We start from the raw sequence: 13,221 nt of genomic DNA, 5'->3' as shown, positions 1-13,221 counted from the left end.
ATACACCAAGTCTAATTCCTTGTATGAGTAAATGTACTTAAATAAACCTTGATTCTGATTGTCTGTGATGTTTTTATATCTGTGCGTCCTCGTTTCAGATGCTGCCACTGTGAGCACTGGACGTAAGGTACGAGTGGAGAGTGGTTACTTTTCCCTGGAGAAGACCAAGTCAGAGCCTTCTCCACAGTCTGCACCGCATTTTCAGCCGCCCCAGCATCTGCCCCTGTCCTCTTCAGCATCCTCCTCCTCTTTAGGAGCTACCAGTCCCAGGTACAAGTCCGAGTCAGACCCCCAAACTTCCCCTTATCAACCCTCCCAAGATCCTTTCCCTTCTCCAGGTTCTCTGGTCTCCCCCAGCTACTCCACCATCAGCTCCTCCCAGAGCTCGCTGGACTCTGATCCCAGCGTGACTACACCTACCTGGGAGGGACACGGTGGTGGTAGAGGAAGCACTGGCAGTGTCAGTGGTGGTGGAGGAGGCAGAGTGGGCCGGCCCGGAAGGGAATACACGGCTCTGTCGGATGTGCCCCGTGCTCGCAGACTGAGTTACCGCGAAGCCTTCCGCTCAGAGAAAAAGCGGCAAGAGCTGAGGGTGCGGACTCGGAGTCCTGGCAGAGAGGAGGTGGCTCGGCTGTTTGGGGAGGAGCGCAGGTGAGAGGTTGTTGATCAGTTAAAAGAAAAAAAACTGAACATTTAAGTTTTCACTTGATTTCTGATAATACATGAGGGCTGCACATATATCACTTACATACAGATATATTCAGCCAAACAAGACTTCTAATCATTATTGAGCCACTGGTTGTTAGCCCTTAGCATAGCCTTAAAAACATGTGGTTAAAATGCAAAGTGATCCATTATATACAGCCCATGCATTGCTTTAAGCATTCACATTTCAGTTTTTTAGCACCACCCTGTGGCTGCTGTCCTCGAGGCACTTTGGTCTCTTGAGCATTTTTGCTAAAGCTGTCCTTCTTGGCTTACCAGTGGTTTGCAAGTAATGATTTTGAGGCTTTAAATGCATGTGTTACTTTCTAATCTATGATCTCTACTCTCTGCTCTTGCTACCTTGCTAGTTTGTTGTTTTGATCTTTTCCAGGGGGCTTCTGAACAGAGCTTCTCAGACCTATTGCTCAACCAACCCTTCCACCCCTGTCCCAATGCTGTTCCCTGCTGGTCACCGCTGATTCCTGCTTTCTATCATTTCATCTCTGCACTGCCTGGGAGCGCTCTCATGCCCTGATTCATAAACACCTGGTTTCCTGTGTATACTGTGCAATACTCAAATATTCTGGTGGTTGTTTCTGGTGGTGGGTTTGCACACTGTGTCTGACTCTTAACCACATACATACACCTTTACAAGCCAAGTTCCTTAAGTTAACCTTAATGTGTTTCCATTGCGGCTCCTTCTGCAAACACTTAATCCACCATTCTAGTCCTTTTTCTCTGAAGTTTATTTTCTTGTCATTTAACATTACTTTTATTCTTTGGTGTGTCTCTGGATTGTTCTCTTTGGGGATATTATTTCTACCTCATGTTGCACATTCTTAATCATGAAAGCGAATTTGAGTCTAGAATGAAGCCAGACTTTCTTATAATAAATGTAAACATTGTGCAGTTAAGGCAGCATTGCATTCTGCACTGAAACAGCTTGTACACATCATGGAAAAAAAGACTCAAATTTACTTTTATATCATCCTTTTAGTTTTGTTTTTATGCCAATCTGCCCCCATTAAAAGGTGATATGCTGCATCGTGTTTTTAAAGAAAATGGTATGTTTGATATATGCTGCTGTTTAATGACAGTTGTTTTAGATGCTAAACTCAATCAAAAGTATTGATTTTAGACTATTATATCAGGGATGAGGCATAAAGGAATGGTTTGTTTGTGTCCCACAGGCGTGCTCAAATCATCGGCCGATATGAGGAGGGTAAGCATTTGGAACAGATGGACACGGGCAGCACCAACGAGCCCCCCGCTAACACCATGCAAATCCAGAGACAAGGCCGCAGCGAGAGACGCTATCTGGCTAACAAACATGTATGCTAGTCCCTCTGTTAATCCTGAAGAACTGTGGCTTTAAAGTGATCATGTGTGAAACCCAATCCTTCTAAATAATAAGTGAGTCTCATATCCGATAATGTTTTATTTGTAGGATATGTCACTGGATGCAGGCAAGGACCGCTCAGTCCCTGATGTGTCCAGCTCCACTTTTGCAAATTTAAGAAGAGCAAAGTCACTGGATCGCAGAGTCACCGAGTCCTCAATGACGGTGAGTACCGACAGTATTGAAGAATTCTGTAATGAGAAATGAACCGCTAGATCCTTTCAAGGTCTCAAACACTGGATTGAAATAAAAAAAATGATGGATTTGATCCTAAACCGCTTCCTCAGCATCAAAAACTGCCAAAGGTGTTCAATAGTGTCAGATGTCTAGAAACCCTGCAGCAGGGACTGAACCCATCATGCTGCAGTGGTCTGGTGTTTTGGGGAAGATTGTATTGCTTATTTTCCTCATCTGTGCCAACTTGATGACCAAGAGGGTAAAACAACGAACTTAGACACACTTGGTATTTAGCGATATATGGTTTAAAAGAAACACGCTTCCATGAGATAAAAGTGAGACTTTATTTTCATACTTTCAAAGGACATTCAGGGGGCTGATTTTATTTATCTTTTTCTATCTCAAGAAGTAAAGGAGCATGGTCGATGACAATGGCATTGACAACATGTAAATGACATTTGGCAAAATGTTTGAACCACCTTTTTCATGGTGAATGTACAGTATTTTAAATGATAGGTATGTGTTCTAGTAATTAAAAGTTTTTAAGTTTCATCATAAAAGTTGTCTTTTCCAACACAACACATGTAGAAAATTAAACCACTGCCAGGGCGCTAGACCATCAGGCAATCTGTAGGTGAGAGGAGTAAAAAAACGATTCAGTACACTAATTATTGTAATTATTGTGAGTGATTCAATCATTATGGTGAATATGTAAGCATTGTTTAAGAAGATGATGTAATCTAGGCCTTGAAGTCATTTAGACTGCTCAGGGAGTGACTACACGCCTTGGGAAATGTGATATTGTTCATTTATTTACTTTATATTGCATGCACCAAAACTCTTAACTGCATCTACGTATACACTCTTACATCAGCACTTGTTTTCTCCAGTCTTCATAAGACAGATTAAAGATGTCCTCCAGTTGCTTAAGATTGCACTGATATCCTCCTGAGGTCTGACTCCCACCAGTCTGACACCTCACTGATCTGAGGTCAGTTCAGAGAGCGCTGTTAGGGCGATCCAGCCGGCGTGTGGTTGGTCTCACTGCAGCTGCCGGAGCCCCCACTCGCCCACTTACACACACATTCATGTACACACCACTGCCGCCAACGCTACTGCTGATTATAAATAGCCCGTTTAGAAGCAGCCACAGTCGTGTGTTTGTCCCCGGGACAGACGGACAGAAACAGATTGTCAACATATGAAGTGAAGGCAATTAGCCATCAGAATGACTCTGTGCCAGACGGTGACACCGCACCTGATGAAGCTCAACAAAAGCAAGGTACTGTTCAGAGAGCAGCAGCAGGTTTAAGACGAGTGATTTACTTTAAGGTCTATAAACAGACTTGAGCTTGGTTTCAATGTGCAGCAGTTTGTGTTTCACTGGGAAAGTCCAGCTCCCGCCAGTCGCTCTCTTTAGCTGGAGCCACGTATCGGCAGATATACCTCATGAGATTGTGACCTAAATGTAAATAAATGCACTTACATGCTCAGTGTTTGAGGAAATTTAAAGTATATTTTTCATGAATTTCACCCGCAACTCACTGAAGGATGGATACTTCTTTAATAACAAAAAAGGAAAATTGTTCAAAAATGTTCAAGTTTGTCTTCTTTTTAGTTTTTCTGTTTTTTGTGCATTAATGTGATCATGATTTGTCAATGGTAGCTGCACGACCCTTCATTGATCATTTCTTAACTTCTGCAAATGATAACATATCATCGCTGTGATATGTCTGATTTGCAGCCAGATCTGCTGAACTTTAAAAAAGGATGGATGACAAAGCTCTACGACGACGGAATGGTAATTTTGTTTTCGTTGGTGGGATTGAATTACCATCTGTTTATTTCCCCTCCTGAATAAGATCATCGTATACTCATAGAGGACTGATGTTGTCATCAAATGAATGCTGTCTTTTACTCCTTCAGTGGAAGAAACACTGGTTTGTCCTGACAGATCAGAGTCTGAGGTACTACAAGGACTCCATAGCTGAAGAGGTAAAAGTCTTACTACATGATTTCTGACCATTAAATATGAATATATGGTCGGTTTTTTGTTGCCATTTGTAAAATTTTCCTTTAACCTTTTTTCTCCTCAGGCTTCGGAACTGGATGGTGAGATTGACCTTACTACATGTTACGATGTCAAAGAGTTCCCAGTCCAGAGGAATTACGGCTTTCAAATCGTGGTGAGTGTTTATTCTCCATGTCATCGATTGTCCTGTGTCGTAAATCAACAGCAAAGATGAAACTCTTTGTCTACACACTTGAGCCCTGCTGTCTCCTGCTGGTCTATAAACAGCCTTAGACACCATGTGGGGGCAACTTTAGGTATCGGGTTTGGTCATTTTTCTCCGTCTGAAACGATTGTTTGTCCGTCATGACGGATGTCACTTGACTTGTCATCTCTCCACAAGAGGGTGACATCATGATGGTCTAAATCTGCTGCAGCCGTTGCCAGCCCTGCTTGTCTCTCTGAACCCATGTGGCCCTCTTCCTGCACAATATGTTTACCTAACCTCTGTCATTAAAAAAAAATGTCATTGCCTAACTCTGAGGTTTCAAAAATATTTCTGACCATAATTGCATCATGTGTGTGTGCAATTTCTTCCGATCCTGCTTGGAAACCTATGAGGGAACACTTTTGTCATATAATCCTTGTCCATTAAACATTTTTAGCACTTGTTGCTGGCAAAACACTTCCTGGACACACGTTGCAATGCATTGCTTATCCATTTGATGTCCCTGCTACATATAGAGTTAAACTGCATTACTAATCTTATATATGAGGTCAACTGTAGCTGCAGGCTCAATCATTTGTTTACATTTGCCCTCCTGAGATTTTCTAGAGGAAGTCTGAAATGGCACACACAAAGGGATCGTTGTCTTTTCGGGTGAGATCACCGTAGTTTTGGTTTTGACAGATGATTATCTCCAGTATTAATGTGTGCTCTCTGAGGTGTTGTCCTGTCATAGCAGTTAACGCATAGTGGAGCTGAGTTGTGATGTCTCTGCAGTGTGAACAGTACCTGGCATTCTGTGTCTTCAGATGCTTTAAAGAATCACTGCGGCCTTTTAGAAATCACTTATTCCACCAGATGTCACTGTGCTTAAGGCTTGAGTGAAAATGTTTGCATACTCAATAAGCATAGGTTAGGACTTTGGGTAAAGGATAACTATATTTAAAGGGAGGTTTCTACTCCTACTGAAGTGGTGGTCAAGTTTAAACAAGCATTTTGGGAAAGGTAGACTTGATTTATTCAGCACAGATTACAGCAGCTGTTGTGTGTGTGTACCACTGATTACTCCACTCTTATTGTCAGTCTTTATTATGACAAAGGAACAGCTCTTAATAGTTTGTACAGTCAGCTTCAGTCTTCAGAACAAAAAAGAGCAACATGCTGTTTTCAAATATGCATCATTTCAGATGAACCTTTATTTTTTTTAATAATTCAAAACTCTGCTAAAAACAGATGGCAAAGTATTGTTGACATTCTGTCCTGTAAAATGAAATGTACTGCACGTCAAACAAGAGCATCCTGTGTTACTTTTATCACTTATGTACATGGTGTTGAGATTGTGGGTGTAGTGCCAGAATTAAAACACTCACTTCTGCTCGGCTTTGTCGAGTGTGATGCTTTAGACTTCTGCTTAAGGCTCACTTAGAAACCTCCAACAGCAGAAAGTCTGAGTTCCATGTGGCACAACAGATTATAGTTAGGCAAAAGTTTTTTTCCCTTTATTTCACTAAGTTATTATTCCAATGTTGATATAACAGCCTTTGTTATAGAGCCAAGATAACTGCTGCATATCTTGATTTTATTTCAGGCTCGTCCGTGTGACAAACAAGTGTTAACAAGTGTGGAAGTTATTTAAATCGACATGTAGCCTCGTTCCTGTCGCTCATTGTGATGAAATGCCTTTCTGCTTCCAGTGTAAAGATGGAGCGTGCACCCTGTCAGCCATGACCTCTGGAATCCGTCGCAACTGGATTCAGGCGATCATGAAGAATGTGCGACCCACCATCGCCCCTGATGTCACTCGGTAATACCCAAAGAGGATTAACACTTTCAACACCGGCAGATATAACAACTGCTTTTCTACATTTTTTTTTTCTTAATCTCTCTCTCCTCCTCACTTTATCTTTCCTTCTCTCTCTTCCTCCATCAAAATGGTATTTTCAACCTGCTTCCAGGAAAAACATCTCTCTGAAACTATCTGTTCTGAAGCCCAGGTTGGAGTGCTTGTGTGTGACACCCCTCCTCACCCCACCTACCACCCAACCCCCCAACCTCCAACAGTGATGTTATTGCTCAGCAATGTCAGGCCCGGCGTGTTTGTCGTCCCTGTGTCATGTGATTGTTGAGTAATGTGTCCCTGTCAGGTTGAGACACACACTGCGATCACATCAACAAACTACAATGACCAATCCCACATGATGTCGAGCAACAATCTAATGATCATTTTCTGAGAACAGCAAAAACAAATCACCAACTGAAGCACAAAAAAGCCCCCTCCCTGAAAAGAAACAAGTTTGAACATCACTTTTTTTTGTTTACTTGATGATTTTTTAAAAACACATGGCTCATCACATGTGATACTGAATACATGCTCTGAGTCACACTCGTTACTCTGCCAGTGTGTCTCTTACTAAAGTGTGTGTGATACTTTTGGTATTTCTGCACAGATGCCTCACAGACACCTCTTTCTCTTGCTTTGACTACTGTCCCTTCTCATTTTCCCCCTCACTCACTTAACCTCCACACAAGGTAGGGAAAATAGATTATAACACTGCACATTTCAACCAGTTTGCAGTTTACTGGAAACACATTCTTTACACTAAGCTGCTGTAAAACATTGCATTTACATAGCAACTAAGGGCTGGCATCTGCCATCAGGCTTACATCAGATTATGAGTGTGAACACTAAAGCTGCTTTCAGTCTAATTCAGTGTGCCTTTAAAGTGTTTTGATGTGCTCTTTGCATTGAACGCATGACACATTTAGTTTAATGTTTCAACGTCAACTAGGTGATTCTGCTATGCAATAAATGTTTGTGTTCTTGTTTTGTCCAGCTTTATGTCTTGCTCATGTAGATGTTAGAAATCTCATTTTCACCTTCTGTTGAAGCCATTTTATGTATCCCTTTTATTTTGTCTGTTTTTTTTTTTTCATTCAGATCCCTCCATGAGGAGCAGATACAAGCCCAAGTGATGTTAGAGCCATGTCCACAAGCCACCCCTGAGCCAAGCCCCAGTCCTGAGGCCCCCAGGTCTGTTGTCAACAGAAAGCAGGCCATCATCAATGCCTCAGCGCCTCCCTCTGAGCCGCGGAAAAGCAGAGTCCGTGAGCGCAGACGAGAGGGTCGCTCCAAGACCTACGACTGGTCCGAATTCAAAATGGAACAGGCCGCAAAACCTGTAAAAGAACGAGCAGACACAGTGGACCTCAGCTCATCTTTCTCCACGACGTCCTCATACTGCTCTCCCTCATCCTCTGCATCCTCCTTAGGGTCCTCTCCCGTGTCTACCTCCTCGCTCCAGACCTCTTCTGTGTCAGGCTCCCACCCACAGTCCATGCCAGAAGAAGCACAAAAAGAGAATGTAAGGAAGGGTGTCCCTCCACCTTGCATAACCAGTGCAACTCAGATGCCAAATACAGTTAGTCTCACCATGATGTCCACGCTTAACACTGCATCACCAGCGTCATCAGTGCATGAAGGCCAAGAGCAAGGAAGGATGGAAGTAGACCACCCTGCAGCCATGCATCCTGCAGGTGATGCTAAAAAAGACAACAGAACCTCAGATGTCCAAGGAGAGATTGAGCAGCGATGGCATCAGGTGGAGACCACACCGCTCAGAGAAGAGAAACAAGTGCCAATTAACTCGGCTGTAGGAAACTCTGGAAACTCTGACAGGTTGCCTGCACATGAGCTAGCTGCGCTGCTAGACAAAGAGGTACGTTGCCTTTTAGAGGGTAATTAACACGTTTGTAGATTCCCCTCATGTTACATTTATTCATTATTTTTTCTCTTTTTTTTTGCTTCTTTGTGTAGTTAGGACAGAAGCAGAAGGAGTTAGACTGTCTGCAGAAGCAAAACAGCGCTTTAAAAGAGCAGTTAGAAGATGCACTCGGGAGAGAGCAAAGTGCCAGAGATGGCTATGTACTGCAGGTAATACACTCAACATTAATTGTGCAGGATTAGTATGCATTTTAAAATGTAAATTGTATACAATAGCATTTTACATGAATTCAAATGACAAAATATTGTGTTATATTTATTAGAACATTAAGCCTACGAGATGATATATTTGTTATATTACTTTATCTACTGTTCAAACTTTGTTTCTTACACATTTTCATGCACTTTTAAACTGTGTATATATTTCTATTGTAACTTGTTTAATATTCTACTAACTGGTGTGGGTGCTTATTCTCTGATGCGCATGGTTGGGGTGTTCTTAGCATGAATTTTCACTAACTGTTTTTACGGAGTTTCACATCTCCTGGGAAACTAATTGATTTGATCTGATGTACTTGAGGTAAGAAGCCTTGCACTGTGCTTTTTCTCTCTTTTCATTTGTTCATTGTCCGTGTGTCCATTCCAAGCTTGATTTCTGCACGTTGTTTGGTGTTTCAGAATTGCATTTACTAATTGTTTATTTACATGTTGCAGTTTGAAGTTGTAAGGTGAAGTATCACAAAGCCAGATTATAATTCTATTTAGTTTATAAAGTATTTCTTTTTTAATTCATTTTACCATCATTTCAATAGTCACATAGTTGTTTGAGGGGAGGGGGGGGGGGTCACCTCTGAAAAAGCACAGTGGAAGCTTGGGGAAAAAAATCGTCCCTAAAGAGAGACTGATAAGCAAAAAGGAGAAATCTTGTTTCCCTTGGTAACCTACGAGATGTGGTTCTCCGTATATGCTATGGAAGGTAAGGTGATATAATTAACAAGTTGTGTCAACAATCTTTTTCAAGAGTGCAACACCCCCTTCCTCTTCACCGCACAGAGTGCCATGGCAACGCTTGCATACCCTTAATCAAGATCTGCAGGGGGAGTTGGAGGCCCAAAAGCACAAGCAGGACCTCGCACAGCAGCACATCCGGACACTGAAGAGAAGCTACACAGAAGCCCAGGACGCTGTAGACCGCCATGAGGCCGATATTCAGGCTCTGCAGGCTAAACTAGCGTCTGCAATGGCTGAAATCTTGGCTAGTGAACAGGCTGTGGCCAGAATGCGCAATGAGCTCAAGCTAGAGCAAGAGCGCTCAAAAGAACACGAGGAGGAATACAGCCGTGGTGAGAGGACTTTGAGAACCCAACTAAAGGACAGTGAAGATAGACTTCGTGAGGTAGAGGCCAGTCTCTTAGAAAGAAACCAGGCCCTCAGACACCTGGAGCACCAGCAGGCTCTGCAGCGAGACCACATGAGAGAGATTCAGAGGCTGCAGGAGAGACTACAAGAGGTTACTGCTCGGCTCGGTGCTACTGAAGAGGGTCAGGCACTGAAGGAGGAGCGCCTCAGGAAGGAGCAGCACGCCATGCAAGAGAGTCACGAGAGGGAGAGACAGAACCTGTGCAGGAGATTAGCTGAGGCTGAAGCTGCACAGAAAGAGATGGAGAAGAGGCTGCTGGAGGCCGAGCAGCAGGTAGAGGCCCTCTTAAGAGGGAGGCAGGCCTCTGCAGGAAAAGAAAGCAGGGAGGAGATTCTGAAGTTACAAGAGAAACTGGCCCAGAAGACTGACATGGTGGAGTCACTAAGGCAGAGTGTGCAGAGGCTAGAAGAAGAGAGAGGGCAACTCACCTGCCGCTGTCAGGAGCTTCTCAATCAGATCGCTGAAGCAGACCGTGAGGTGAATAAGCTCCGCAATCGCCTGGAATCAGAGGAGGCAGATTACTACACTTTGGAGAGCTCATATGAAAGGGCTACCACAGAGTTTCAGAAAATAAGCCAGTTCCTTCGAGAAAAAGAGGAGGAGATCCGGCAGACTAAGGAGATGTATGAGAGGCTGATGGAACGCAAGGAAGAAGACTTGAAGGAGGCCTTTGTCAAAATGGCTGCACTCGGAAACAGCTTAGAGGAAACGGAACAGAAGTTACAAGCTAAAGAGGAGCTTCTTTGTCAAATGAGTCAAGGTCTCTTAAATAGGGTTGAGCCCTGTAGTGCTGAAAAGGATCTGCAAGCCAAGCTTGTGGTTGCAGAGGACCGCATAGCAGAGCTAGAGCAGCATCTTAATGCCCTGCAGCTAGGCTATGCTGACCTACACATGGAAAGACAGCAAATACCAGAACATGGCAAGAAAGCTAGACTTAAAACATCGCTCTCCTTATCAGCAAACACAGTGCCCCAACTTTTGTTTGACAGTAGATCCAAGTCAGATAACTCCACTGATGAGAAGGAGTCTCAAGCCAAGAGACCAAGGATACGTTTTTCCACTATTCAGTGCCATAAGTACATAAATCAAGAGGGCCTGGACAATAGCCAGGTGAGCAACTTTTCAGACAAAAGAAAAACAATGCATCAGAGTGAAAATGAAGACATGCAGCTAAGTGAAGGAATAATCTCCTCTGATGCAACATGCCCTCACAGTAGTGACCCAGAGAAGTTTATCTCAATCATACATGCCCTAGAGACCAAACTGCTGGCCACTGAGGATACATTAAGAAACCTCACACAGAATCTTGAGGAGCAACACTCCACCCAAGCAGAAGACATGAGCAAAGAGATTGATCAAAAAATGACAGAAACCCAGTCTGATAAAGAGTTTAGTTGTGAAAGCGGGTTACACAGTATAGCAACTAATAAGCATTACGCTAAGGCCCTGGTGTGTGTAGAAAGCAGTCGAGAGAAAGTCAGGGGTATTCTCAGTGGCTCTCACGATACCACTGATTCACAGCTGCACTCATTGTCAGAGATAGAGAACGATTTGTTCAATGCATCTCTGTACATTCGACAAGGACAAAAGTCATCGGAAGAGCAGTCATCAGTTGTCCAACAAATTCCAGAGACTGTAGATAAAGATACTTTGCACCTCTTTGCCAAAACGTTGTCTTTTGAGGCTGTTGTTTTAAACAAGATGGCTTTATTGATACAGACTTCAAAGTCAGATGTCCTGCAAGGTCTTGCCGAGATATGGGAAGACATAGAGAACATTAAAAAGAGTGACAAAGATTGCTTGGCTGTAGTTTATGCTGATGTCTTAACCAGGAAGTTGATGCTAGAAGGTGCATTCTGGAAAGATTTAGAGAAAGCTGAGCTAGATGTTGCCAAATCCAAAATGGACAGTGTTTCAGCTGATGAAGATATAGATGCCAACAAAATCTTCCACACCTTCATTAAAGCAGAGCTAGCATACTCTATTCAACACCTTAAACAATGTTATGAAGAGAAATTCAAAATACTGAAAAGGGAGTTGACAGAAGCTCATAATGACCTACATCAAAGGGAAACGGCTCTGAAAGCAATTATTGAAGCTTCCAAAACACCTGATTTGAAAAATGTAATAAAAGAAGTCAAACATAACTTTGGGTTTAAGAAACACAAGTTGGCAGACATTCGCCCTCCTGAACTTGCTCCCTATATGGAACAGATTGAAATGGAAGAGGCTAGAGACTTGGCTGAGGTAATTGTAGAGAGACAGTTGGCTTCTGAAATGCCCTCTTGTGGCGTTGATACCATTGAATCATTTCATAATGCACATGACAGCCTAGCTAACGAGCTTCAAAGACAAGCAGCAATCCTCCATAAATATTCCCAGGAGATAGAAAGTGGTGGAAACCACCCTGGACTGGCCCAAATGGTCCATGCTCTTCTTGGGCACCAATCTTCACACAGCATCACTAGTATGTCTCTTTGTATGCGCGAAGCCCTCATCCAAGCTCAAGTGGCTTATGTGGCATGCAGGTTACGGACAATGCATGAACAGGACTTGGGTTGGTGTAAACAGACAGGCCAGAACATGGATGCTCTTGTGCAGCAGCATGCACACAATGTCAGCAGAATCAAAGAAAAATATGAGGCGTCACTAGAGGATGAGCGCAAGAACTTCCAACGAACAATATCCGCTCTCCAGAAAGAGAACCAAACTCTGAAGGATGACGTCAGCAAACGTGTAAACCAGCTCTGCCAGCAGCAGAAGCAACTGGGTCTCCTGGAGGAGAATTTCCAGAAGGACACTGAAAAGCTAAAACAGAGACACATGCAAGAACTCAGCCAAGCCGAGAAAGGCCGTGTCTCAACAGAAATGGCCCTCATAGAGACGACGGCTGACAGTCAACGGAAGCTTGAGGTTCTGCTGGTGGACATGAACACAATGGAGGAACGGCACGAGAGTCATGTGAGGAAACTGGAGGAGCAATTTGAACAAAGGATATGTGAGCTCCAATATATCCACAAAGAGGAGGTTGAAAAGTTACATGCCCAGTATATGGAAAACATTCATCATGTCCAAATGCACCAACAGGACAAAAAAGGTCCCGAGGGTTCTCATTGGCTTCCCTTTGATGAGGCTGCTACACCGATGGAAGAGGAGGAACAGGGGAAGGGGGAAAACATGTCAGAGGTGGACTCCATGGTGGTTCTGAAGGATCGTATCCAAGAGCTGGAGACTCAGATGAACACCATGAGGGACGAACTAGAGAACAAGCACCTAGAAGGAGATGTGGCCAGCCTGAGAGAGAAATACCAGAGAGACTTTGAAAGTCTTAAGGTTTTTGCTCTTTCATTTTACCTTAGTGAAATATTTTTTTCAATTAGAAACAAGAGTAGAATATTAATAGTTAAATAGCTGAGCTGCCTGCTGATTTTGTTTATCATTCCACTAATATGCACAAAGCGTTTTAATTTGGGAAATGGTGTGCTTTGATTTTTTTCACCCATGAAACCTGCAACAGTTATGGCATCTGCTCCCTTTTCAAATTGTAGTTCACTTGTAATTG

General features: G+C 43.2%; 1 protein-coding gene across 8 annotated transcripts in view; it reads left to right on the top strand.

Moving 5' to 3' along the window:
- The window catches only part of si:ch73-103b11.2 (myosin phosphatase Rho-interacting protein), a 49,625-nt gene that overhangs the window by 30,513 nt on the left and 5,891 nt on the right, over positions 1–13,221 (top strand). For 3 of the 8 annotated variants that reach the window (XR_002278083.3, XM_020637523.3, XM_020637521.3), the window contains 11 exons: positions 99–651; positions 1,896–2,037; positions 2,153–2,269; positions 4,026–4,082; positions 4,208–4,276; positions 4,378–4,467; positions 6,213–6,322; positions 6,474–6,512; positions 7,457–8,234; positions 8,333–8,449; positions 9,261–12,992. Coding sequence is in view for 5 of the 8 variants with exons in the window: in XM_020637523.3 (XP_020493179.2) it covers positions 99–651; positions 1,896–2,037; positions 2,153–2,269; positions 4,026–4,082; positions 4,208–4,276; positions 4,378–4,467; positions 6,213–6,322; positions 6,474–6,512; positions 7,457–8,234; positions 8,333–8,449; positions 9,261–12,992 (5,804 nt within the window). In the remaining 3 variants the exon portion in view is untranslated. The remainder of the gene's footprint in view (positions 1–98; positions 652–1,895; positions 2,038–2,152; positions 2,270–4,025; positions 4,083–4,207; positions 4,277–4,377; positions 4,468–6,212; positions 6,323–6,473; positions 6,513–7,456; positions 8,235–8,332; positions 8,450–9,260; positions 12,993–13,221) is intronic. The other 5 variants (XR_002278085.3, XR_002278084.3, XM_020637525.3 and 2 more) reach the window with 3 other exon arrangements.

The sequence above is a fragment of the Labrus bergylta genome, chromosome 21 (genome assembly GCF_963930695.1).
Source record: "Labrus bergylta chromosome 21, fLabBer1.1, whole genome shotgun sequence".
Lineage (NCBI taxonomy): Eukaryota > Metazoa > Chordata > Actinopteri > Labriformes > Labridae > Labrus > Labrus bergylta.
The sequence above is the reverse complement of the archived record's forward strand: the minus strand, read 5'-3'. Positions and strand labels throughout refer to the sequence as shown.